At 37.9% G+C, this 27,343-nt stretch overlaps 1 protein-coding gene across 2 annotated transcripts in view; it reads right to left on the minus strand.

Moving 5' to 3' along the window:
• GPC5 (glypican 5) overlaps positions 1-27,343 on the minus strand; it is a 1,292,689-nt gene that overhangs the window by 1,250,418 nt on the left and 14,928 nt on the right. For both annotated transcript variants that reach the window (XM_081082596.1, XM_081082595.1), the window contains exon 2: positions 6,818-6,979. In XM_081082596.1, the coding sequence (XP_080938722.1) occupies positions 6,818-6,979 (162 nt within the window). The remainder of the gene's footprint in view (positions 1-6,817; positions 6,980-27,343) is intronic.

A 27,343-nucleotide genomic window follows, 5' to 3' on the forward strand; every position in this document is an offset into this window, starting at 1 on the left:
AAGGAGCCAATGGAAATAAAAATAGATCTGAATTTTGGACACTGTACAATCAAGCACCTGACAGTGCTGGCACACAGTAGGTGTTTCACAGATATATTAGTATTAATTGCATCAATAGAGAAATAAAGAAAAGAAAAAAAGAATGAAGGCAGCGAGGGAGGAAATCTGTCATTTTATTTCAGAACCATCTTCCTGCTAAGTCCCATTCATTTCTTCATTTACTCATACTGTTCATTTTTTAAATATATATTATTATTGATTTTGGAGATAAAGGGAGAGGGAGAGGAAGATAGAAACATCAATGATGAGAAAGGACCATTAATTGGCTGCCTACTACAGGATCCCCGAGCCCGCAACCCAGGCATGTGCCCTGACTGAGAATCGAACCAGGACTTCCTGGTTCATAGGTCAGTGCTTAACCACTGAGCAATGCTAGCCGGGCTCATGCAGTTCATTTAATTACATCTATTGAGTATCTGCTCTAGGTGCTAGAGAAAAGGGAAAATAAACAAGTCTCCTCAACACTGCCAGCCTAAGGCTACCAGTTCTCTTACCTATGGATTTTTGACCAGATAAGTCTCAGTGTTGGGAATAGCATTATTCCTTTATCCTTCCACATAATGCTCTTTCAGGGAATAATTTTAAATATTATCCACCTCTGTAAACCAAATAAGAATAATGTATTCCATGCTAAATATAAATGTAAGTCAATTTACTTACCCATATCTTAATATAGTCAAATATTCACTACATCCTTGTGCTTTGACTATGTGTACAAACACACATACTTTAAACTAGTTTTACAGCAGCTGTACACTTTGCAGTAGCTAATATCTGTTAGTGTGAAGGAGGACAATCCATTAATTATATTCTCACCCTTAATTCACCTGCTTTTAAAAGATATTTAATTTTGAACATATTCCTATGTTTCATTAAAAATAGGAATACATTTTTATTAAATTCCTAAATCTAGTATTTCAACCCAAGAGGACAAGCTTGTCAATCTTTCAGGTACTTACAATCAAAAAATGAAAAGTTAATTAGCTAAGAGAATGAAATCATTAATAAAGATGTTAAATCCTTCCTGTGCTAAATATTATTTATCACTCAGACTTTTGTAATAATGTATATTTTTAATTTTTATAGAAAACTTGAAACTGCCAGAATAAAATCTTAGTATCTACCACATAGTTTAAAAATATTTGAGCTACTTGAAGATGAAGAAATAGGAGAAGGTATATCTCAAAAGAAATATATAATTTCTTAACCTTATCTTACCAGTTTAAAAAAAAAAATGCTTCCAATAGTGTTCTCCCAAGTGGTCCTTGATTTTATTTTTGAAAGTGATGCTGAAAATTTATAGTGTTAAATTTTAAAAACTAAACTATTATCTTATTGAAATGGAGATTTAAAAACTTGAAAGCTGGATGAAAGTTGCTTTTTCACAGCAGGTTACATATTCTCTGTCAACTTCAGTATTTCTTCATAAGTCACACCATACTTTAGTGTAGAAATAAATAAAACCTTTGCCAGGAATATTTTCAAAATATTTTTAAAGCAGTCAATCCCAACTCATAGTAAAACAGATGAAGAGCAACAAACTTTCACGTTTAGCAGGTTGTTCCCCTTTAATCATGAGCAGTCAGCCCCTGAGAATGAAGAACAGTTCTCTGCACTGTGACAAAGTCCCTCTGCAAACAGCACCACTTTCTCATGAACAGCAGCAGACACAGGGGTATCAGCTTGGGCCTGTTATCTTACAGAACCCTGCATGCTGCATGAATGACTACCCTTACGATTGAGTAAATTCCCAAGTCATAATTATGGGTCCTTCCAAAACAAATTTTTGTTTTGTTGTTCTGTTTAAGGAAATATGACTTTAAAAAAAAACAACAAACAAACAAAAAAACCACAAAAAAACACACCACACCAACAAATTTCTTAAAAGAAAGAAATGGAAGAGTTGTCGCAGCAGGCTGATGCCAACCCCACTGGTATATGTCATCCAGCGCTGAACCCCAGACTGAACGTGGACTGTACACAGGATAACCTTGTGTCCTCGCCCACCAGTTGCCCGCACTGTTTCCTCTCCCCCCTAAAAAATCCCTTCATCTCACAAAAACATGGGGCTCACTAAATCTACAGACCCAAGTGACTATCCCCATCAGCAAAATCTAAAGCGTTGCTTCAAAAATGTATTTCCATGGGCATCCATAAGATCCATGACAGAAGAGACCATACTGTATCCCAGCCCTAAGTCTTTCATAACCCAAAATACCACTAAAAAAAAAACAACACAAAAAACAGTTTATTGCTGAAGCAGAAGACATAAATGAAATGCTTAAAAATCAAAATATCCAAAATGTAGCAAATCTACTTAAATCATTTGAAAAGTGAATTGACTTCCCCATTAAATTTTTCTCAGTTAGACTTGTTTCCCAATAAAATGTGCTTGGATTCTTTAATCTTAGAAAAGTAATGACTTTGAATTGTTTCCAAATAATTGATTGCACAGAAAATAGATGGAAGGCATTTTACTTATTGATAAAGTAGCCTCTGCTCAGTTATCAAAGAGTAAATGTGATTTCTAAAATTACTTTTAGCATATATATTTAAACTTGTTTGTATGAAAATAAGCCTAAAATTATTATTCTGTTCATTAAATTAAAAACAGATATTCTTCTTGTAAGAGAATTTGTTCCAGTAAAATTAGACTTTAGGCAAATTTTTTCTAAGTTTGTCTTGCCTTCTCATAATTCTCAAATAAAACTCATCATTCCACAAAGGGAGAAAACAATATTTGGTTATAACAAATCACATTTAAGAAAGTCCCTCCCATTTTCATTTTTATGATTAATATTTAAATAAATACCAAAACTCAACCTCTTGAATCCAGCACATACAAATTCTTAAAGAGAAAAAAAATTAAATTTACATAAAATTACCTGCCACTCTGGTAGACAGAGACAACCCCATATATTTCTACTATTTAGGTAGTTATCACCAAACTTACAGCAATATCAACAAAATCTTTCAGCAGCTTAAACCCATCTTAAAAGTATAAATAAGTAATCAGGGCTTGTGTTTTTCCCAATCTTTTGAACTCAATTTTCTCTATCTTAATCAATTTATCCAAGAATATGTAAAAAGTTTGCTACAGTATCTTTCAAGACAGAAGAAATATTCCACCAATATTGAATTAATGCCTAAGTGTTAGTAGCTATTGGCACTTTCTTTCACCTAGATAGTTAGCACTGTTATCCAAAAAAAATTAGGTTTGCTTTGTAGTGATTCTCTTCAGTCATATAGTCTTACTTGAGGGATTTAGGTTGCATATTAAAAGAGAAGAAATCATAATTAAGCTCCCTGTTCAAAAATCTTTAAAGACGCTCTCAAACCCAAGTTAATGATTTTTTTAATTCTTTAAAATTTATTTTTCAATTACAGTTGACACACATTATATTAGTTCCAGGTGTACAACCAGTGATTAAACATTTAATACCTTATGAAGTGAACACCTGATAAGTCTAGTACCCAATGTACACTATAGACAATTATTACATTACTAGAGGACTGGTTCATGGGAGTCCCTTGGCCTGACCTGCTGGGGTCGGGTCGAAACCAGCTCTCCAACACACACCAAGGGGTCCCAGATTGTGAGAGGGCACAGGCCAGGCCAAGGGACCCCACCAGCATACGATCAGGGCTGGGGAGGGACAGGCCAACTGGGGGGGACCATGGGAGGGCTCCAGGGAATGTCCAGCCCATCTAGTCCAGTTCCGATCGGCCGGACCCCAGCAGCAAGCTAACCTACCGGTCACAGCATCTGCCCCCTAGTAGTCAGTGCATGTCATAGTAACTGGTCTAACAGTCTGAGGGACAATTAGCATATTAGGCATATATATAAATATATATATATATTCTACTCCCTATGCTTTACTTACATCTCATGACCATTTTAATAACTGGCAATTTGTACTTCTTGATCCCTTTCACCTTTTCACATATTACCCAACCCCCTTACCATCTGGCGACCATTAACTTGTTCTCTGTATCTATGACTTTATTTTCGTTTTTCTTTTTCATTTATTTTGTTCATTATATGCCACATATAAGTAAATCATATGGTATTTATCTTTCTCTGTCTGACTTACTTCACTTAGCATAATACTCTCTAGGTCCATCTATGCTGTACCAAATAGTAAGATTTCATTCTATTTTATGGCTAGTATTCATCTTCTTTATACAACTGTCTATTGATGGGCACTTGGGTAGCTTCCATATCTTGACTATCTATAATAATAAAAGCATAATATGCTAATTAGACTGGACGTCTTCTGGACGAAGCCAGGGCTGCGAAGGCCGAGGCAAGCCACCACAGCTGCGAGGGCTGGGCCCCTGGCACGAATTTCGTGCATCAGGCCTCTAGTTGTAAATAATGCTGTAATGAACACAGGGGTGCATATATCTTTCCTAATTAGCATTTAAGATTTCTTCAGATAACTACCCAGAACTGGAATTGCTGGATCCTTAGGTAGTTCTATTTTTAAGTTTTTGAGGAACCTCCATACTATTTTCGATAGCTTTCTTTTAAGATCAGGAACAAGACAAGGATGTCCGCTTTCACCACTTTTATTCAACAAAGTACGAAAAGGACTAGCCACCAAAATCAGACAAGAAAAAGAAATAAAAGGCATCCAAGTTGGAAAGGAAGTACTAAACTGTCATTATTTGCAGATGACAATAATATAGAGAGAGAACCCTAAAGATTACACCAAAAGTTTATTAGAACTGATAAATGAATTCAGAAAAGTAGCAGGATATAAAATTAATACTCAGAAATCAGTTGCATTTTTATATACCAATAACCAACTATTAGAAAGAGAAATAAAGAAATCAATCCCATTTATAATTGCATCAAAAAGAATAAAATAACTAGGAATAAATTTAACCAATGAGGTAAAAAACCTGTACTTGAAGAAGTGTAAAAAAGGAAGAAAGAAATTAAAGACACAAATAAATTGAAACATATACCATGCTCACAGACAAGAAGAATTAACATCATTAAAATGCCCATGCTACTCAAATCAATCTACAGATTCAGTGTAATCCCTATCAAAATACCAAAGGCTTTTGTTCATCAGTTTACGTTGTTCATTATAATCCACAAATGAGTGAGAGAATGTGATATTTATATTTTTCTGACTGACTTATTTCACTTAGCATAATGCAGATGTAGAGACAGAGAAGCATCAATCAGATGCTCAAAACTCAGAGGGAAAGCGGGATAGGATGGGGGTGCGGGGGAAAGATCAACCAAAGGACTTGTATGCATGCATATAAGCACAAGTGATGGATGTGGACAACAGGGGGTGAGGGTGAGGGCAGGATTGGAGGGATGAGGGGACATTGGGGGGATAAGGACACATTTGTAATATCTTATTCAATAAAGGGGGGGAAAAGAAAAAAAAATACCAAAGGCTTTTTTCACAGAACTAAATCAAGTTGATGTTTTAAGTTTTTTTCCATATGAGTCCAACTTACCTTTTCAAGCATGTGATCCACTATTCCCATCTACAATTCCTTGCTCTGGCTAAACTGGTCTATTTATCTCTAAAATGTATTTTCCGTATTATATTTGCTATCATGTTCATGAGGAAAAAAATCACTACATAGCTATCTGTGTGTGTCTAGTTCAGCCAGTTCAAACCACAAATCTTTGCTTAAAAAGCATATCAATATGCTTTCCTCCAACAACTGTACATGATTAAATCCCATAACAGAAATAAGGTTATTTTCTAACATATCTAAAAGAACCACTAAATTAATAATACCTTAAAATCTGACATTTTACAATTTCTACCAAAAAAATCATCAATTAATCATGAACTACATTTTAATTCAAATTTTATCTTGATTTATGTATTCATTTCATTTAATATATAGTATAATTTTAAAAATTAATCAGCTTTGTGATTTAGTTCTGTATATAAACATAGCACAAATTATTTAGATCGATATTAATACACTTATTAAAAAGAAATCCTAACAGAAGTTATATTTTGCATTGAACAAAAGCAATAAATTTATTTGAAAAACAGTGTAATATAAATATTTTCATTCCAATCATATACTGAATAGCTAATGCTTTATAAGAGGAAAAATAAATTAAGCTATTTTATTACAGTAATAAGGAATTTTATAGAGGAGATGACTAAAATAAGGAAAAGGTCATCTATTTTGTAATGTGCCTTGTAATTTCATAACCCATTAATTTTATATATAAACATATTGTTTGAATTAAGGTTGAGTTCTGATCTTAGCTGAACATTAAACATCTAATTAATAGCTCCTATTTTACTATTTATCAGACTTGTTTGCACATTGATATATCATACTGGTGTTCTGAGAACCACATGAGGTTGCAAGGGGAAATATTAGACAAATATTTCTTCAAATCAGATTTTTAAAAACAATTACACACTTAAAGATAATGAGATTTATGTTATCAAATATTTTAATAAAATATAATAATTATGTCCATTCATATTGAAGTAAATCCATGGGAACTGTTGAAGGGCACATATTTCCAAGGGCCATTTCATTAACAAAACAGTTTTCCTAAGTCCAACTCAAAATGTATATATCGATTTGGCCTTGGAAACAATTTTTAAAGTTTCAAAAAAGTTAAAACCTCATTTATGCCAAAATAATACACAAAGACAGAGAAGGAAATCAGCTGAGTTTATCAATAAAATGACCACAGGCAGGTTACATAACAAGGCTTGTCCTTAGATTCCTAACGAGATAAATTTACCTTGAAAAACAGCTGCATTTCGAGATATTAGAAACTTTAATGTAGAGCTGGATGCTTGAAGCGCCTGCTGCATATCTTGGCGAGCCGCAATTTGATACCTTTCCTCCATCTTCCTGGTGCAACATGTAGGTTTTTTGGATACACAAACCTGAAGATCAGGTCCTGGAACACATATAAGATTTTTCAGAATAATTATCTGTTCATTTAACAAACATTACATATTACATGTCAGGCATTAATGATCAGCACAGCACTGCACATGAAGAGTTTGTGTTTCTATGTGAGGAACTGATTTACCAGAGCACTTGCTATTAAAATATTTATCTATTGTTCATGAACCTAAACATGAAACAAAATATCCTCAACCATTAATTCTTTGCTCAAATATTTTATTAACTTTTTGATCAAATATTATGTCCACTCAATTAATTATTAACAAATAGACTATATAATAGAAAACAAATATACTACTATGTAAGTACATAGCTAAATAGAGAAAATTTATTTTTGCTTATTTTAAACAGCTAAAATTATTTGCACTGAAAATAGTATAGAGAAGTATATGGGCTAAAACAATTGTTTTTCTTGAGGAAATAAAATCAAATTTTGTACATCAGATGAAGGTAAAAATCTTCACCTGATTTGTCATTTTCAACATCATGTTTGTGCTTCTTGTGAATAAGTGATTATCAGCAAACATGATATGAATCAAGACCTCCACATGGGCCCAAAACCAGCATCAAATATTCTACTCATACCTAGCTTGCTAGAGACAACTCCTATGACTTTGGGGGGTGAGCACACAATGCAATATACAGATGATGTATCATAGAATTGCACACTCAAAAACTATTTTATACTCTATGCATAGGCACTTTATTTTGTTGTTTGTTTGTTTGTTTGTTTTTAATCCTTTATTGTTTAAAGTATTACATATAGTATTACATATGTCTCCTTTTTCCCCCATTGACCTCTCCAGGCCACGCCCACACTCCCCGCACATGTCCTCACCCCATGCCTGTGTCCATGGGTTATGCTCATATGCATGCATACAAGTCCTTTGGTTGATCTCTTACCACCCCTACGCCTTGCCTTCCCTCTGAAGTTTGACGGGTCTGTTCGATGCTTCTCTGGATCTATTTATGTTCATCAGTTTATGTTGTTTATTATATTCCACAAATGAGTGACATCATGTGATATTTATCTTTCTCCTATTTAAAACTACATAATTTTATTAACCAATGTCACCCCAATAAATTCAAAATTTTAAAAAAGCACCTTTTAGTTTTCTAAGCATATTCAGAAACTGTCTGTGAAATTATTAAACATATGTAATAGTTGTGGTTAAAAATTTGGCTAATATGATTAGCACCTCACATCCTGGATAGGGTCCCAGGGCAAGCACCTTTATACATAGCAGGTATGCTAGAGAAGGAAGGAGAAGGTACGGATGTGTAGTGGCACCTAAAAAGAATAACCCTGATGAGGGCATCACGGGGAAGGTCCCAGGGCATTCCCAGGCTACCCAGGTTTTATAGAAAGCTTAGAACCATTGATTTTTACAAGGCCTAACATAATACAGTTACTCCTTTATTTTAGGGCAGGAAGAAGACTTGTGGCTCTTGATCTCTGGGGAGTTACACAGTTCCCGTATTAGCCCGTTATTGACTAATTTTAGACCAGCAAATATATCTTATATATACTGGTCTAAAGACACACACAGATACATACACATAACAGCCACTTTTCAAACTATTCCTACTTTTTCACACAGAGTCGGCCTCAGAATCACATTTCCAAAAGTTAGTTCTGGGTAAGATCAAGATATCTGAAATCACTCCAGAGCACAGGGGCCATTACTACCACATTTTACACATGAGGAGATAGTCACCTAGAGAAGTTCTGAAAACTGCCCAATGTCACACACCGACATACTACAAAGTGGGGACCTGGTGTTTGCAGTGATCCCCAAATTATTCTTCACAATCACTCTACTGGGAGGAAAGCAATAGTCCTAAATCTATAAATGGTTCATCGATAGCCCTAACTGGCCATTTTTAATTCCAGTTTTGAAAGAAGTCATTCGTTTGGTAAATTGCAAGAAAAAAAATTCAGGTTAGGAACCATCAAAGGAGTTATATTACAAAAATAAAATAGGCTAAAATATCAAGTTATAGAGTTGCCATTGCTGTTTTTTTACAAAATTTAAGTGGTAGAAAGTACACTTAGAAAGATGCTACAAATCGCCCTGGCTGCTATCCTAAACACAGTGCGGGAGGGAGACCTTCATGTCTCGGCATCTCTGAGTAACCATGGGTAGCAATTTAGACAACTTAGAACAAATACATTCTTCAAGTTGATGAGAACCTGCGTGGATTCATTCAGACTTTCATTTATACACCTTGGAAACTGGAAATAAAACTAAACTCCAAAACAAATCAGGACTGTAAGTCAAAGATTAGTTATGTTTAATCAGCACAACATTTTCAACAGCATCAACTATGACATATGCTTAAGTAACTTGGAATTTGGGTTGCAGTGAATGGAGAAAAGAGTCTGCAAGGAACTAGCTCCCTTGCTTCCTGAATCAGTCCAAAAGACAGGTGAGATGAACTACACCTCCTCAGGGAAAGGATTCTATCTTACATTTTATTCTCAGCATAACCACAAAGGACATAAAAAGATGCTTGTTGACAAAGAGCCCAGGCTACCGTTCTCCTGTTGTAAATAGAACAAGCATCATAAGAAAGCAAAGCCAGATGGAATCCAAACAGATACTACATGGTAACAAGACACGTTTTAAAAATATTTCAAAGCCTGACTTCAAAGAACATGGCCCGACTAAGGATGCTATGAAACAGCAAGAGTACACAACCCAGGCTCAAAGGCAACAGTCGTGTTTCTCAACAGCAGGCATGTTTCTGAACAGTAAAATCAAACTCCACAAGAATTAAAGCACTGAAAATAAATGAAATTAAAAATAAAACCGCAGGTTCCTTGCTGAGGGGGCTCCCAACCAGAATTGTGGGAGCTTCTTTTTTTTCATTTCTCACCAAGAAGCTGCAGTATTGGTTATTTTGCCTTCCTTTCTGTTAACCAGCATACGAAGCTGTCACGGCCATCTATCTGTGTGTGCTGTCTAGAAAGGTTAAAACTGGAACATTGGGAAGCATTATGGAAAGATGGTGGTAGTGGCAGCAAAGTTTCCACCATCTCCAGATCTTCATATAGAACTAGAAAATAAATCCAGAAGAGACAACTAAACTACATGCCATAATACTCCCAACGCAGGCTCTGGGCAGGAGGGAGAAGAATAAAGCAGTGGGGTAGTGTCTGAAGAACCTGGAGACAGAAGAACCCGAAATAACCAACAGCAATTCACGGGGAAGCCCAGAAGGCTAGTTTGAGAATAGCAGCTGAAACCTGGAGTGTTCTTCACTCTTGATTATTAAATGTGTGCAAAGGACCATTGATGAAAAAGAATGAATGAGCAGAAGCAATCCAGACCCCTACGAAATCTCTAAACAGATCCAGCAGGCTCCTTTCCAGGGAAGAATCCCACACAGAAAAGACAATCCTGGAAGTGGAATCAAAATTCAACAGAGGATGCATCTAAGAGACATAGATGGAAAAGGTCTAGAATAATGTGGGAGGGGAAATAAATTCAGAAAATTTCAGAAAACAAACAACCATACTTTTGAATATTACACAAAAATAACAGAAGAGAAAACTATAAAGTTAGAAAAGCCACTTTGAAGCCATTCTCGATTTAAATTTTCAGGAAAAAAAAGCTAACCTCATATAAAATGAACAACAATAAGAGGTCAAATTCCACATCAACTTATTATAATAAAAAAGAGAATAAAGAACAAAATGATATCCCCATAAAGAAAACATGTCAGAAAGACATTCCCCACCAAAAAAGATCAAAGATATAACCATACTATTTCAAAACAAGCGAAAAGATAATGACACGAAACATGAAAGAACAACATAAATCAAAATTAATAGAAAATCTAAGATATGGAACTCAAGAAATAATTAAAGATGAAAGAAAAAAATCTAAAATGAAGACTAAATGAGAAGAAACATAGGAGGCAATCACATGAAGGTTATGCATTAAAAAATAGAAGATAGAAAATCGCCGAAACCGGTTTGGCTCAGTGGATAGAGCGTCGGCTTGTGGACTGAAGGGTCCCAGGTTCGATTCCGGTCAAGGGCATGTACCTGGGTTGTGGGCACATCCCCAGTAGGAGATGTGCAGGAGGCAGCTGATTGATGTTTCTCTCTCACCGATGTTTCTGACTCTCTATCTCTCTCCCTTCCTCTCTGTAAAAAAACAATAAAATATATTTTTAAAAAATAGAAGATAGAAAATAAAAAACTATAAAAAATCAAAAGGAATGAAAGGATTTGAAAGATGGTGACAACAAATATTGTTAACAATGTAAGCCCTGAAGAGGAAAACAGGACAAAGAGAATCTGTATTTCATGTAAGCTAAAACAGTGGTGAGAGCAATATGAAATTCAAAACAAACAATTATGCAATATTCACTTTCTTATTTTCTAAGACTTATTTTCTAAGTCTAAACTGTATCCTTGAAAATTAGGATTTTTAAGTGTGGGAGAAAGGAGATACAGGCCTAATAAAGAAGAGGTTAAGTAAAACTCTGTGATTTTGAATTTGAAGTATCAATATGAAATTATGAATAAATTTACCTTCAATAAATATATATTTCCTAGCTTCATTGAAAATACCTAGAACAATGACTAACCAAGTGGCAAAGGGCATTCCACATGCCCAGATTATGGTCTTGAAATATCATTTCTCTCAAGAAGAAATCAGTGCTTCCTACAGAAATGACTCACTCTAGATTAGGGGAATGAATATATAAGATGACAGATCAGCTAAAACTTCCTGTACACCAGATAGCAGAGAAACTATCAAATAACTACAGGATCATATCAAAAGCACTCAGGAGCTATGATAGTCTGCTGGGGCTGCCATTACACAATCACAAACCAGTGGCTTAAATAAGAGAAATTTATTTTCTCACAGTTCTAGAGGCGGGAAGTCCAAGATCAAGATGCTGGCAAGTTTGAGACCACTCTCCTTGACGTGCATATGGCTGCCTTTTCTCATGTCCTCACCTGGCACTGTCTGGTGTCTTTCTTCTTATAAAGTCACCAGTAACATTGGATTGAAGCCCATTCTTATGGCCTCATTTCACCTTAATTACCTCCATAAAGGCCCTATCTCCCAAAATAGTCAGATTGGGAGTTAGGGCTTCAATTTAGGACTTCTGTAAGGGACATAATTTGGCCCATATCAGAAAGGTTTCTACTGGCAAACATGAGACAATCTGACCTTCAATAATAATAATTGCAATGACTTGCAATCAATAAATATGCTTAAATCCAAGGGTTTTCTATAGCTATGCTTTATTTTATAATTTTTAAAAAAGACTTTTAAAACAGGACTGCTGGTTGGTAATATGCATTCTCTTTTTGTTTCAAACATTTATTTCTCCCATAGTCAACTTATAGGATTTTTACATTTGTAGCACATACCAGCTTTATTGATGGTTGACATAGGAAAGGGCCCTTGGTACCAAGACAATAAGATATATTTTAGGTTTGCTAGATGCCTGTTAAATTCATAAAATACCAAATGCTCACGAGATATACCACTTCCCTTCATGATTTATTCCAGAACTTCAAGAGGACTTGTTACTAAATGAGGGGTCTGATAATACCCTTTTAATGGCTGCTTGAGTTCCCTGCCCTGTAGCGGGAGTAAACTTGGTATGTCCAAGAAACAAGAACTCCAGCTGCAACATGGCAGTGCCGTTCACACAGAGCAGCCACTAACTCTGCCCAAAATAAAAAAATAGCTTGAAAGCCCTAGAGAGTGAACAAAAGGAGGAAGTTCCTGAGAGGGAGCGAAGCCCTGCTGGTGTGGCTCAGTTGGTTGGGCTTTGTCCTGCCCACCAAAAGGTCGCCAGTTTGATTCCTGGTCAGGGCACATGCCTGGGTTTTGGGCTCGATTGCTGATAGCGAGTGTGCAGGAGGCAGTGGATAGATGTCGCACTCCCACATCGACAGACATTTGTCTCTCCCCCTCCTTTCCTCTCTTTCTAAAAATCTATTTTTAAAAAATATGTAAATAAACAAAAGGGAGTCCATATTTGGAAGAAGAGAGAAGCATAGGATTATTTTCTCATCTGTGGCTTTTAGCCTGGGGACAGTCCTTGTATAAACTGACTAAATTCCAATTTAGAAAAACTAACAGTCATTCAGGACTGAGGAACTAAAAGATATCAATCAGGCAATCACAGCTACTGGAAACTGGTGGGGAAATACCAGGAAAGGGAGGGCCAGTGAGAGGGAACCCCAACTTCCGTGTGTAAACTGCTCAAATCTCTGCTGACTCCTGAACCACATCTCACATGGCCAGAGCAGACTGTAAGCAGCCCAGCTACTGGCAAGCTCAGGATGAAAGAACCGAACTGAAACTGCAGTGGCTGCCCAAGAGACATAGTTGACAGTTTGAGTCCCATCAAGTTCATTTTCTCCAAAGTCAAACATATTAACACTCTTTGGAGGAATATAATAGAATCCAGAGTCACCATAACATAACATTTACAGCATCCAGGAGACAATCTAAAATTACTGAACATATGAAGAATCAGTATGTGACCCATTTTCAAGAGATAAGATAATAAAGTAAGACCAACTCCAGATGCCCCAGATGTTAGAATAAACACAGAAGAGCTCTAAAGCAGCAATTGCAACTATATTCAATGAGGTAAAAGGAGCATGTGCTGAGAATAAATTGTAGGAAAAGGAATCTCAGGAGACAAAGAAACTATAAAAAAACAAAATGAAAATTGTGTAATTAAAAAATATAATATTTGAAAGAAAAATTTCAATGGATGGGCTTAGTAGTGAATAGAGATGACAGAGGGCAGATCAGAGAATGTAAAGGTAGATCAATAGAAAGTATCAAATCTGAAGAAGGGAGATAAAAAGATTGAAAATCCTATACATACTAGTACATGCCTACGATTTTATGTATGCATTCATGGAGCACTGAGCAAACAGTGCAAAATATAAAATAGATATGACCAGAGTTCCAGAAAGGAGAGAGAGAGAGAGAGAGAGAGAGAGAGAGAGAGAGAGAGAGAGAGAGAGAGATTAAACATTCCATGAAATAATGACTATAAATTTTCCAAATTTTATAAGAAACACAAATTACCAGATTTTAAAAGTTCACTGAACCCCAATCAAAATAAAAAGAAACAAAATCATGCCTAAGCATATTATAATCAAACTACTAAAACACAAAGTTTAAAAGGAAAGGCAAGAAGCCCAGTATTTCCACCTTTTCCAAAAAGGATGGAAATACAGGAAATGAATTCAGTTCACATAATGCCTTATAGATCATATTTAGGAGGGATTATATTACAATTATAATAGGGAAGAAACTTCATTTGATTTGTTTCTTAAAAGTTCACTCTAATTGCTATTTTGAGAATAAGTATTTCTGTATTGCAAATGAGAATTAGGACTGCGATAAAAGATAAGAAGTGGTTAGATTAGATACATATTGAAGGTAGAAGGTAACTTGGAATAGATGTCTGTGATGGAATTTGGCAGGTGAGAGTCAGGAATCAAAAATAACCCTTAGATTTTTGCCTGAGAAACTGGATGCCTAAGTGGTACCATTAATAGAAAAGGAGAACACATAAGAAGGATCAGGTTTAAGGAAAAAATAGAATTCAGATTTGGAAATGAGATGTCTATTAGAAATGCAACTGAAAATGTAGAAATACTATTTGAATATGCAAGACTTAGGTCTAGGAGAGATATCCAGAGTGAAGATATTAATTTGGGAGTTTTAAATACAAAATGGTATAAATACTGAGGGTTTCAATAAGACCATCTAAGGAAAGAGTTTCGTTTATAAAAGTTAGAGGGTTTCTCAACCTCAGCACTATTGACACTGGAAGCAAAATAATTCTTTTTGTGGGGGAGCTGTCCTGTACAGGAATGTTTAGCAGTATTCCCGAACTCTACGCACTAGATCCCAGATGTGACAACCAAAATGTACCTAGACATTGCTAAGGATGCCCTTTGGGCATAATCACTTCTGAGTGAGAACCATTGGCCAAGATGAAAGTATAGCCATATGAATGGGAACAGAGAAGAATCCCCTTAAAGGAGCCTAAAAAAGAAGCAGCCAATGAGCTAGAAGGATTAAAATGAGTTGGTGTGGTGGGGGGGGGGGGGGGGGAGAAAAGAGGAAATGAATATGGTGTCCTGAAAAAGTTATAAGACGTGAGAAATCAGCTGTACTGGGCAAAGTAGCAACATTTAAGAAGCCAGTACTTTTCAAAGATCTGTAATCATATGGGCTACCATTGGATTGTTTTCTTGACTCTAACTAAATAGTGACTACATGAGCAATTACATTGCATTTGGGATCCTATTAATTATGAGAAATAATTATAAGGTCAGTTCAACTCATTGAAAGTTGAGCTAAAACCTATTTAACAATTTTAATGCCCATTATTTTCTAACTTCTGCCAACCCTGAACAGAAGGGATGCCTAATAGCCCCTAATATTGCTCTGCATCCTGGTGCTTTCCGGAACACTTGCTTTTGTGTACTTAATTGATTCTATTTAATTTTTGTTTCTCTCCCAAGACTGCAAGTTTCCACAGGAAAAGGCCCACCACTGCCTTGTTCCCAATGCATTGTACATAACTGGCACAGTGCCTCGAAGAAAAGATCTTCATTGAAGTATTAGTCTCTTTCCCTTTCTCCATACTTGCACATAAATATTTAGTCAGAGACTAAAGTAGGCACTTTCATGGCTTAAAATTAATGAGATAGTTTTAAATATAGATCCAGAATGAGCATATTGCTGAGGACATTAAAAACTGGTTCAATAAGCCATTTGAAATAGTATTTGAGATCACTGTACTTACATTTTTGCAAATATTCCTCATATCAGTGATCCATCATTTATTGATCCATCTTTTCTTTATGGAATACAGGCACTGTCCTATAGTTGCTCATTAAAATTTTAAAAAAATCAGGGTGTTTTTTTTCCAAAGAGTATTAAGTATTTCATGTATTATGATTTTTTCTGGTTGTGTACTCAAAAAAATAAGTAACATTTGGCAACCTACATATTTAGACAAATAGGGTCAGCATAATACTCACTGGGAGAACTGTAAAGCTGCCCCTCATATACCTATGTAAGTGGCAGCATTGATCCTTCAACAGACAATGTACTAGAGTTGTTTTTCCAGCAATGGTTGATTAATGTTCACACAAAATCATATACTTGAATACTTACTTTTATACCAATAGCAAGCATTGGTTTAATGGAAGTACATATTTTGTGTCAGTAAAGCAGGGGAAAGTTGTACTAATAGAAGGCTTTTTCAAACCTGAGGTCATGAATTTGGAGTCAACATTTTGTAACACATGAACCAGTTGAGGAGACAAAAGGCCTAAATATAAGTTAATACATATTTATTTTAAGAAATAGCAGTGATATAGACTTCTACTTGAGATGAAAAAATTAATTACAATCTCATCCCCTCAATTTAAAAGAAGACCCATATCATTCTATTGCTTTTTAACCACCTCACCTAAAAATGCCATCTCACTAGCCAACAATCCACACTATTTCCCTAAGGAAGCCAGGCCCTTGCATCAGAGATTCTGAGCTATCTGGCACAGGAAATTAAGCACTACCTCTCCATTTAATTGTTTCCACTGATGTAGTATATGAGCTAAAGACCTTCCTGGTGGTGAGTCTAGGTGTGGGGAAGCAGAGGAAACTCTCAATCATGAAAATGACTTATGAGGCCACATTTACTTGGAATCGGTCCGCCCCTTCCCTCTGAGAACAGCTCTCTCAACACCTCCATGAGAGAGGACCCTGCCAGCCACATTTGTGACCGCACATTTGATCAGAGTATATTGTGTGGCTATTCATGGGGTATATGCTTCTCACTACGCAGTTAATATATTCCTAAAGTGTAGGCCCCTTCTAGTTATTTGTGAGTAAAAACCAGAACCATACAGATTGTGTCATCTGAGAATTTAGAATTGGGACACAGAAAAAGTCTACTTTATTTGCCATCAGAACTGCTTTATATATAAATTAGGAGTGAAGTGTCTATTGTTATTTCACCATAGAGTCAAACAGCAGAGCATACAGAGTAGACAAATGAAGGGAAAACTGTCAGAGCTCTCTGTAGTTCCTGTTTTAGTTTGTTTTTATACTTTGGGGTTTATGATTTACACGTAAAGACTTATAATACATTATGTTTATATTAGACCAAGTTAGTTTGTGTTTCTTGCAACCAAAGTGCCTAAGCTGATACTCTCATCAAGGGCATAGCAGGAAAGGATGACTTAATCAATAAGTTATATAGCAGACTCTCTATCAAGTATAAGAAGTTTACTCTTAAACTCTGTTAGCATAGATGGGGGTGAGAGTGTTGTTTATAATAAAATTATCCCTAATATCCAATATGTCTCTAGTGCTGATTTTAGTCAATTTCTCTTTGGGTTGCTTCTATAAAATTTTCTCCTTTGAAACTGTGGATGGCAATTCCACCTTCTGTTCCCTGTTTATTGCTATTATCCTCCTCTCTTAAAACCCAAATATTCCACATGGGTCTTCTCTATTGGTTAAAGGCATCTCCCCGATGGCTCAAATTGTTTCTATCATTACACAATCTATTCTAGAAAGAACCACGGAAAACGTCTTGCTCACTATTTGTTCTTTTGCTCTAATAACTACTCTGAATCATGTAACTAATTATATTATTCTTTTTAGTGGCTAATAGGAAACACCAAGACAAACTTTTCATCCCACTATTATTTTCAGGCTATATGATCTCTGTACAGTGATTTAAACTAACACTGAAAGAGCTAGGATACAAATACACACATAAAGTAGAAATAGTAGCTAATTAAAAACAATTAAGACACAGAATAGCTTAACTCCTTCTGGCTCAAATTATTGGCTCCTCTAGAAATGTTATAACTCACTCCCAAATAGTTACAAGGGGTCTACAGTATAAGAATATATTAACTATGCAGTCAGAAGCATACGTCATAGGAATAGCCACACACAACATGCAATATAATTAAGGTTATTTAAAAGTCCATGAATTCAAGGTTGGTATTTTCCTCTTTTCTTTCTGGCTGATTTCAGCTGGATGTACAACTTAAACAAATATATTGGAAGCACTTGAGTGGATTCATTTTGCAAGATAAGTTGAAGCGAGAAATCAAAATCATATTGATTCAACTTCTTGGACAATTTTCAAATTTACTTCTTTCCATCTATACAACCACCACTCTAATCTTAACACCTAGAAAAGGCATTTTAAATGGATACCATAGAGACAAGAAGATCTTTTAAAAATGCAAACCCAATTATGGCACTTATGCTAAAAGATTTCCCATGGCTTTCTATTGCTCTTGGTATTGTTACTGGAGAAATCGAATTCCTCCCTCACTCGTAAGAGTGGGGTTCTTACAATATCTTTAGAAAAGAACTTTCTAAGATTTGCATGGGAGAATGAATGGTTTTTTATTGGTGTAGGGTTACATTTCTCATGTTCCAAAGTCCTATGGCCCTTAAACAAATCCCGAAAGAGGAGCAGCTGGGGTTCCAGTAGAGCCAAAAGTAGGACTAGTGTCCATGTTGCTGTCAGGTCCAGTTCAGCATCAAGCTAATTAAAGTCCATGCTCTGTCCAGTGTGGCTCAGTTGGTTGAGCATCATCCCATGCATCAAAAGGTTGCTGATTTGCCAAACCGGTTTGGCTCAATGGATAGAGCATCAGCCTGCAGACTGAAAGGTCCCAGGTTCGATTCCGGTCAAGGGCATGTACCTTGGTTGCGGGCACATCCCCAGTAGGAGGTGTGCAGGAGGCAGCTGATTGATGTTTCTCTCTCATCAATGTTTCTAACTCTCTATCCCTCTCCCTTCCTCTCTGTAAAAAAAATCAATAAAATATATATATATATATATATATTTTTTTTTTTTAAAAAAAAAAAAAAGGTTGCTGGTTTGATTCCCAGTCCAGGCACAAACCCAGGTTGGGTTGCTTGCAGGAGGCAATGAATCGATGTTTCTCTCTCTCAAACCAATAATAAAAACATATATATTAAAAAATAAATAAATAAAAATAAATGAAGTCCATTAGCCCATTGTGTGAAGCCCACATAGTGTGAGCCACATGGGCAGATGCAGAGGAGCATAGGAAATGCAGAGGAGCAACAGGAGTCAGGCATGAACAGCAAGGGAGAGAGCCAAGAGCCAAAAAAGAGAAAACTTTTGTTCAGAAGTTTAAATATTGCAGTGGCCATGCCTATTCTGGCCAATCACTTGTTCCCAGGTGTGACTGACAGACAAGCACCTTCTCAGGTCACTGAGACCTTACTGGGCATGCGTCTACACTGCCTTTGTCTAGTCTCTTCCCACATCAATCAGTGGGGAACAGACTTGGAAAGTGTTAAATTAGCAAAGCTGTATAAATGGCATGCCTATATTATCTAATCTTCCATTTACTCCTTCCCTGTTAAATAATAACCAGATTATTATAATAACATCATTATGAACTCCAAAATCCTTAACATAGCCAAAATAGCCTTATTATAATGGCTCCCTCACTCTTCTGTACAGTCCCATCACTTTCTTAACCTATAGACATGTTCATGAAGTGTGTAGCACGCGAAACATACACACACAAGAAGGACCAATTATACTCTGACTTTCTTTCTTTTTCTCTGCAGCATTAAGCATCTTGAAAGTGTGATCTGAATTTATCGTTCCCACTTTATTCTCACCTCAGTCTTACTATCTCAATTTTGATCCCACCACTTCTTGGTAAATGCATACCTCTAAGAAACTGGTGAACTCTGAATTATCAAATCCAAGAGACATGTATCCATTTCTAATCACTCTTGACATTTTTGTGGGAATTTGACAATATTTACACCCCATTTCTTGAAACTCTTCCCTTCCCTTAACTTCTAGGACACCACCAGACTCTTCTTCCTCCTAATCATTACTTGTGTTGCCCCAGGTTCTGCTTCTCAATTTTGTCTCTGTGTGATCTACTCCCAAGAGTTCACTTACATACCTAATGATCCCCAAATCTTTACTGATAACACTCTCAAGTAATAGTTAGACCCATATTCCCAACTATCTATTCTACATTCCACCATGATATAACAAAGTAGACTCAATATTGATACGCCCCATGTTACACTCTCCTCTCTACTTCTACTCTACTAAAGACAAAGCAAAACAAACACTTTGGAATCATACTAGACTCTTCCTTTCCCCTCAAAGTTTCTAAGAATTCTACTTTCTAAGACTCTCCGTCAGTTCCATCCACTTTTTCAAGAAGGGCTCTCTAATTGATTTTAAATGAAAGAAAAATGTCCCAGGGCAATGATAGAAGTGAGCTAAGTAAAAAAACAAAACAAAAAAAAACAACAACAACAACAACAAAAACCCACCTCTTGCCCTATGCAAATTAATTTGTTTTCTTAATAATCAAATAAATAGATTCTCTCAAGTGTAGTACTTCTCATAGCTTTAATATGCTAATACATACTGTGACTTTTAAGAAACATGTTCAGAATGCAGCATTTCTCCCAAGCTGATAATATCTTCTTTATCAAGAAGACCAGTTGAAGAGTTAATGGAAGTAATATGCAATAGAGCACAATTTGGGTTTTGAGGTGAACTTAACCAGAGTTCTTAAAAATGGCATCATAAAAACTGATAAGTGTGTAAGCTTCTATGTTGTTGCTGGGAATAGGCAAATGGGTTTTTATTCCCCCCCCCCTCCCCCCCGCCCTGCCCCTTCTCAAGGGACTATTCAGGAGATGCCGAGTATTCATTCCACCTGCGCTAAATTATAGAGTAATTTCCTGTTCTTTATTTTAATTAATAAATCAAATGAATTCATCAAATATTGATTAAACACCTGTTCTTCACAAGACACTCTGATAGTTATTAAAGATACCAAGAAGGATAAAAAGCAGTTTTGTCCCTCCAAGGCTTAGTCTAGGGGGAAACATATTTGTAAAAAATTTAATTAATGTGACAAAGTGTTATAAAAAAAACTATGTACTAAGTTCTGTGGGAGCTCAGAGGCAGAAATTATTTCCTCTTCTTGGAGAGACAATAGAGTGGGTCACAGGAGAGTTTCAGCAATGTTGTTAATAATTTTTTAAGTAGGTCCTTCATGGTCTCCCTACTAAAAAATACAAGATAGAAAATATTCCTAGTTTGTAAATGAGAAGTTGAGTTTCTCATGACTAAATTCATCTAAGTTCACAAAAGTAATAAGTAGCAAAAAGAAACTCAGATTGGCCAGACAAGATTGGAAGAAGAGAAGGAGGAATGATATCCCAAAGAGTGGCAACAACAGACAAGATGCATGAAAAACTATGGTTCATTAGGAAAGACAAAAGCATTGAGGTATGATCTACAAATGGAATACTACACTGCTGTAAAAAGGAAGGAACTCCTACCATTTTGCAACAGCATGGATGGATGCTGGGGGCTAATTCCAGCAGGTCATAAAAGCAAGAAGTTCATCAAAAGGTTGGTGAACTTTGAGGCTTCAGCAGGGCTGAAGATACATATCATTGCCTGCTGCCAGGCAGCTAAGGGCATTCCCGCAAACCTGAAAATCTACATGTTATTACCTGCTGCTGGCCAAACAGCTGAACAGCCAAAGGCAGTTCTCCCAACCTGATACTTTACTGCTTACCAAACTTTACCTTTGATATGTGTGTTTGCTTTGCTTTAGGACAAAAATCTACACTAATAAAAGAGAAAAATGGTAATTGGCGTACAGCGATACCTTTTTCATTGGCTAATCAGGGCTATATGCAAATTAACTGCCAACTAAAATTGGCAGTTAACTGCCAGCTAAGATTGGCAGTAAACTGCCAACAAGATGGCGGCTAATTTGCATATGTAGGCACAATGCAGGGAGGTGAAAGGGAAAGCAGGAAGAAGCCCCCTGCCACTGACAGTGATCTGAAACCCAGGGGGGAGCTAAGAGCTGGGGGGCAGGGCAAAGGCGCCTTTGCCCTGCCCCCCCAGCCATGATCGGAGAATCAGGCGCCTTTGCCGCCCTGGCCAGTGATAGCAGGAAGTAGTGGTGGAGCCAGCGATGGGAGCTGGGCAAGGTCGAAGCTGGCAGTCCCGGGAGCTAGGGGTCCCTTGCCTGGGCCTAAAGCGAAGCCCACGATCGCGGCGCCCCCCGCTGCCACTGCAGGTCCCCGCTGCCTGGGCCGGACGCCTGGGCCAGAGGCATTAGGCCTGGGCAGGGGCGGAGCCTGCAACTGCAGGGAGCTGGGGGTCCCCTGCCCAGGCCTGACACCTCTGCCGGAGGCCTCAGGCCTGGTCAAGGGGCCGATCCGGTGATTGGTGATCGGAGGGTGATGAGGGTCAACTCCTCTGGCTGAGGCATCAGGCCTGGGTTGGGGGCGGAGCCGGGGATTGGGGGGAATATGATGGTCCCCTTGCCCAGGCCTGAAGCCTGGGTCAGAGGCGTCAGGCTTGGGTGGGGGGTGGAGCAAGCGATCAGAGGGAGATGGGAGTCCCCTGCCCAGGCATGATTCCTGGGCCAGAGGCCTCAGGCCTGGGCGGGGGCCAGAGCCAGTGATCGGGGGGAGATGGGAGTTCCCTGTCCAAGCCTGACACTTCTGGCGGAGGTGTCAGGCCTGGGCAAGGGGCCGATCAGGCGATCGGAGGGTGATGGGGGTCAACGCCTGAGGGCTCCCAGTATGTGAGAGGGGGCAGGCTGGGCTGAGGGACACTCTCCCCCCCCCCCCCCACACACACACACACACACATCCAGTGCACGAATTTCGTGCACCGGGCCCCTAGTATATGAATAAAAAGCCCTGAGTCCGGAGATCTTAGATACTTAAGCTAAGCTCCATCTGGCTCCCCCATGTATTCCAAATATATATCTCATGTCTAGTCTCTTTATTAATTTACTCGCAGCCCTTCTCCAGATTCCTGAACCCTTCTAGATGCTGAGAAACACTCCTGTAGATGGACCTGGAGAGCATTATGCTAAGCGAAATAAGTCAGTTGGAGAAAGATAAATATCACATGATCTCACTCATTTGTGAAATATAATGAACAACATAAACTGATGAACAAAAACAGATCCAGAGACAGTGAAGCATCGATCAGATCATCAAACCTCAGAGGGAAGGCAAGGGAGGGTGGGGGTAAGGGGGAGAGATCAACCAAAGGACTTGTATGCATGCATATAAGCCTAACCAATGGACACAGACACCAAGCGGGGAAGGGCATGAGCGGGGCGGGGTGGGGGTGGAATGGGGGGAAAAGGACACACATGTAATACCTTAATAAAGAAAATAAAAAGCATTGAGGTATGACTTAAATGGAAAGCCAGGTCTGCATATGGTGTGGTCTAGGGGAAGTTGTTGGGGTGTTGTGCAGGGTCCAGGGGTTCTTCATACTTGCAAGTTAGCAAGCTAGCATATTGTTGTTTCACTGATGCTAACAGAAGACAAGAGACTCACCTCACAGCAAGCAAGCATCATGAGTATGCATTGGTTACCCTGCTCTGCAGGATGTTCTAGATGAATGCCTGCACATGCAGTAGATTGCATTACAGGGGAGGAATACTGATCTTGTGAGGGATTGCCATTTTTATATCTAGTGGGAACAATTTGCTCTTTGTCCTAGGAGAAACTATCTCTCAATGTTGCTTGTTGCACAACACTGAGAAATGGCCCAAGTAAAGGGAAGTCAGGGCCTTGCATTCTTGGCATATGCAGGGCACTCAGGGCCCAAGGCAGATGACCTCACTTAATGGGAAGGTGAGCTAGGAGAGAGCAGAAAGGCCACAGGAGACAAGACTGAAAAAGGAGGAAGGAATCAAATCACTGAGAAATGTAAACGCAATACACAGGAGTTTGAGCTTTGGGGGACCATGAAAGATGTTTTAAGATTTATGCTAAACCCCACTGGTTTTGTATGTATGACTTGAAATGATTCCTAGGACATTCTCCTTCTTTTGCCCCCAACTCATCTTTATAGTTAGTGGGGGAAAAAACTGCTGGACTCTATATGGTAATCTCCTCCCAGAAATTTATAAATTTGCAACCAAGAGAGTTTGGTCCGTTTCTCCCTTTTCGGGGGCGAGGCTATATGGCTGTCATATTTTTTTACTGTAACAAAAGAAAGCCTAAATCAACAAAGAGCAAGAGATTTGCACACATTCTAGTCTCTATTTTCATTTCCTTAACGCATCTGCAACCCTGCTCTTCCTTTGCCCTTCACCGTCCCTTAAGATATCTTGATATATTTCCAATGCATTCCTTTCATAATTAATGGGAATTGAACTTTGGCTTATGCCACTTGAATCTAAAAGTGTGATCTAGTTTAGAAGAACAATATTTTCAGGTTTATCACTTAAAAACATCGTCATGTTTTTAGCAATATGGAAAACGGCTTCTAATTAAGACAAACTGGAAACAAGACCAATGGCCTATCACAATAGTCCAAGAGAGAAATTATGTTTCTATTTGCTCTTAAAGGCATGCCATAATTAGGTACTTCTGATTCAGGGATAACTTTGGAAATAATTCCTGGCGCTGAAGATAGTTTAGAGGACTTCACTAGTTCCAGGGATAATACGTAAGGAACAATTTTACTTACAGTAGCTCAGGATCAAAAACTAGCTCTTCCAAATGAGGAAAAAAAGAGCATATAAAACTGAAGAAAAGGGGGTAAGAACATGAAGGATCTGATAAGACATGAAGGTCAATGGGATAAAGAGCAATGGGCCTCCCTGTTTCATTGTTGCTACTGAACTCAAGCCCAGGAGCCCTGAAGACATTATTATACCAAGAAACTAAGAGGCTCAGGCCTGGCAGCTCAGTTGGTTAGAGCATCATCCCAATACACCAAAGTTTCAGGTTCAATCCCTGGCCAGAGTACATATAAGAATCCACCAATGAATGCAATGTTTCTCTTTCTCTTTCTCTTTCTCTCTCCCCTCTCTCTCTCTAAAATCAATCAACAAAACATATTTTAAAAGGACAAAATGACAGAATTGTAAGGGCTTCATGGACACAGACAATAGTGTGGTGAAGGTCTGGGCTGGGAGCGAGGCAGGCTAGATGGGGTCAATGAGGAAAAAAAGGAGACATATGTAATACTTTCAATAATAAAGATTTTTAAAAAGGAATTGTAAGGTCTTCATTTTGGTAGTCCTATAAGTGTGAATCACATACACTTAAAAGTTCACTTATCTCAGGGTAAACTAAAAATTCTAAATCATTAAAAAAAATCATACTTTTTAAGAATTCTAAAGACATAGAAATTTGTAAAGTATATTTTGCTTCTTAACTGCTATTTCCTCCTCCTAATTCTACTCCTCAAAGCTATCTACTGGCTATTTATCATTTTTTTTAAAATATTTATTATTGAGAGTATTACGGATTCCCCTTTTTTACCCATTTCCCCCCTCCACTTGTTTCCTGTCCCACCCCAGGCCTTTACCACCCTATTGTCTATATCCATAGGTAATGCATATATGCATATAAGACCTTTGGTTAATCTCTTCCAGCTCCCCTAACCCTCCTTCCTTCTGAGATTCATCAGTCTGGTCCATGTTTCCATGCCTCTGATTCTGTTATTCACCATTTTGTTTTGTCCATTAGATTCCTTGTTCCTTTATTTTGATTTTTGGATTCAATTATTGATATGTATTTATTGCCATTTTCTTCTTCCTTCCTTCCTTCTTCTTTCTTCTTCCTCTTCCTCTTTCTCTTCTTAAAAAATACCCTTCAAAATTTCATGTAATACTGGTTTGGTGGTGATGAACTCCTTTAGCTTTTTCTTGTTTGAGAAGCTTTTTATCTGACCTTCAATTCTAAATGATAGCTTTGCTGGGTAGAGTAATCTTGGTTGTAGGTCCTTGCCATTCATCACTTTAAATATTTTTTGCCAATCCTTTCTAACCTGCAAAGTTTCTGTTGAGAAATCAGCTGACAGTCATAATTGTGCTCCCTTGTAGGTAACTAACTGCTTTTCTCTTGCTGCTTTTAAGATTCTCTCTTTGTCTTCAAACCTTGGCATTTTAATTATGATGTGTCTTGGTGTGGGATTCTTTGGGTTCCTCTTGTTGGGGCCTCTCTGCACTTCCTGGACTTGTCTATGTCTTTCACCAGGTAGGGGAAGTTTCTGTCATTATTTCTTCAAATAGGTTTTCAATATCTTGCTTTTTCTCTTCTCTTTCTGACGCCCCATAATGTGAATGTTGGCACACCTGAAGTTATCCCAGAAACTCCTTAACACTATCTTCATATTTTGGGGGCCATTTTTCTTTTTGCTCTTCTGGTTAGTTGTTTTTTGTTTCCTCATATTCCAAATCAGTTCTTTAATTCTCAGAATCATCTACTCTATCATTGAATCCTTGTACATTAGTCTTTATTTCAATTAGTGTATGCTTAATTTCTGACTGGTCCTTTTTGATGTCTTTGAAATTCTCACTAAGATCCTTGAAAGTTTCACTAAATCCCTTGAAGCTCTCATTATGATCATTGAGCAATCTTATAACTATTGTTTTGAACTCTCTATCCAGTAGTTTGTTTGCTTCCATTTCATTTAGAGATTTCTGCTTTTCTTTCATTTGTGACATGTTTCTTTGCCTCCACATTTTGGTTGCAAAGTGTTTGTTTCTATATATTAAGTAGAGCTGCTGTGTCTCCTGGAATAGGTAGAGTGGCCTTGTGCAGCAGGTGTCCTGTAGGGCCCAGTGGCTCAGCCTCCCCAGTCACCTGAGCTGGGCACTCTAGGCCTGCCCCTGTGTGGAATGTGTGCAGTGTTGTTGTAGTTGAGCCTTGATTACTGTTGGCATCACTGTAAGGAGTTGACCTCCAGGCCAATTGGCTGTGAGGACCAAAAGCTACTACACTGGAAGAGCTGCTATGCAGGAGACACCCCTATGAAGCAAGACTTGCTTCAGTGGGGCTTTGTTGTTATCCGAGTCTTCCCCTTGAGTGTGTCACTTGCTTGTGGATGTATAAAGTTGTAATCTGGTATGTTCTAAAGCTGTCCACCGGGTGCACTGGCTCTGAGGTCTCCTAGTAGGTGCAAAGTCAGCCACTGCCAAGGGCCACCTGCAGGAGCTACAGAGCTATCTGCAGATGGCTGCTACTTATATTGGGCTTGAAAGTGCCAGGGCTAGGCTAAGCTGTGAAGCAAGACAGGCTGCTGCTAGTGCCAGGTCTTGGGCCTCTTACTGATAGGCATGGGGCATGCTGATGCCAGCTGCTGCTTGTATGAGAGATTTTAGGAAAGTCTGAAGCCTGAGCCAAGACAGGCCATTCATATGGAAAAGCCGCTACAAACAGCTTAAGTGGTACAGGAAATCATCAGGATGGAGTGCACAGTGTGAGCCACGCTGATA

The sequence above is a fragment of the Myotis nattereri genome, assembly GCF_964212035.1.
Source record: "Myotis nattereri genome assembly, chromosome: 2".
NCBI classification, from domain to species: Eukaryota; Metazoa; Chordata; class Mammalia; order Chiroptera; family Vespertilionidae; genus Myotis; species Myotis nattereri.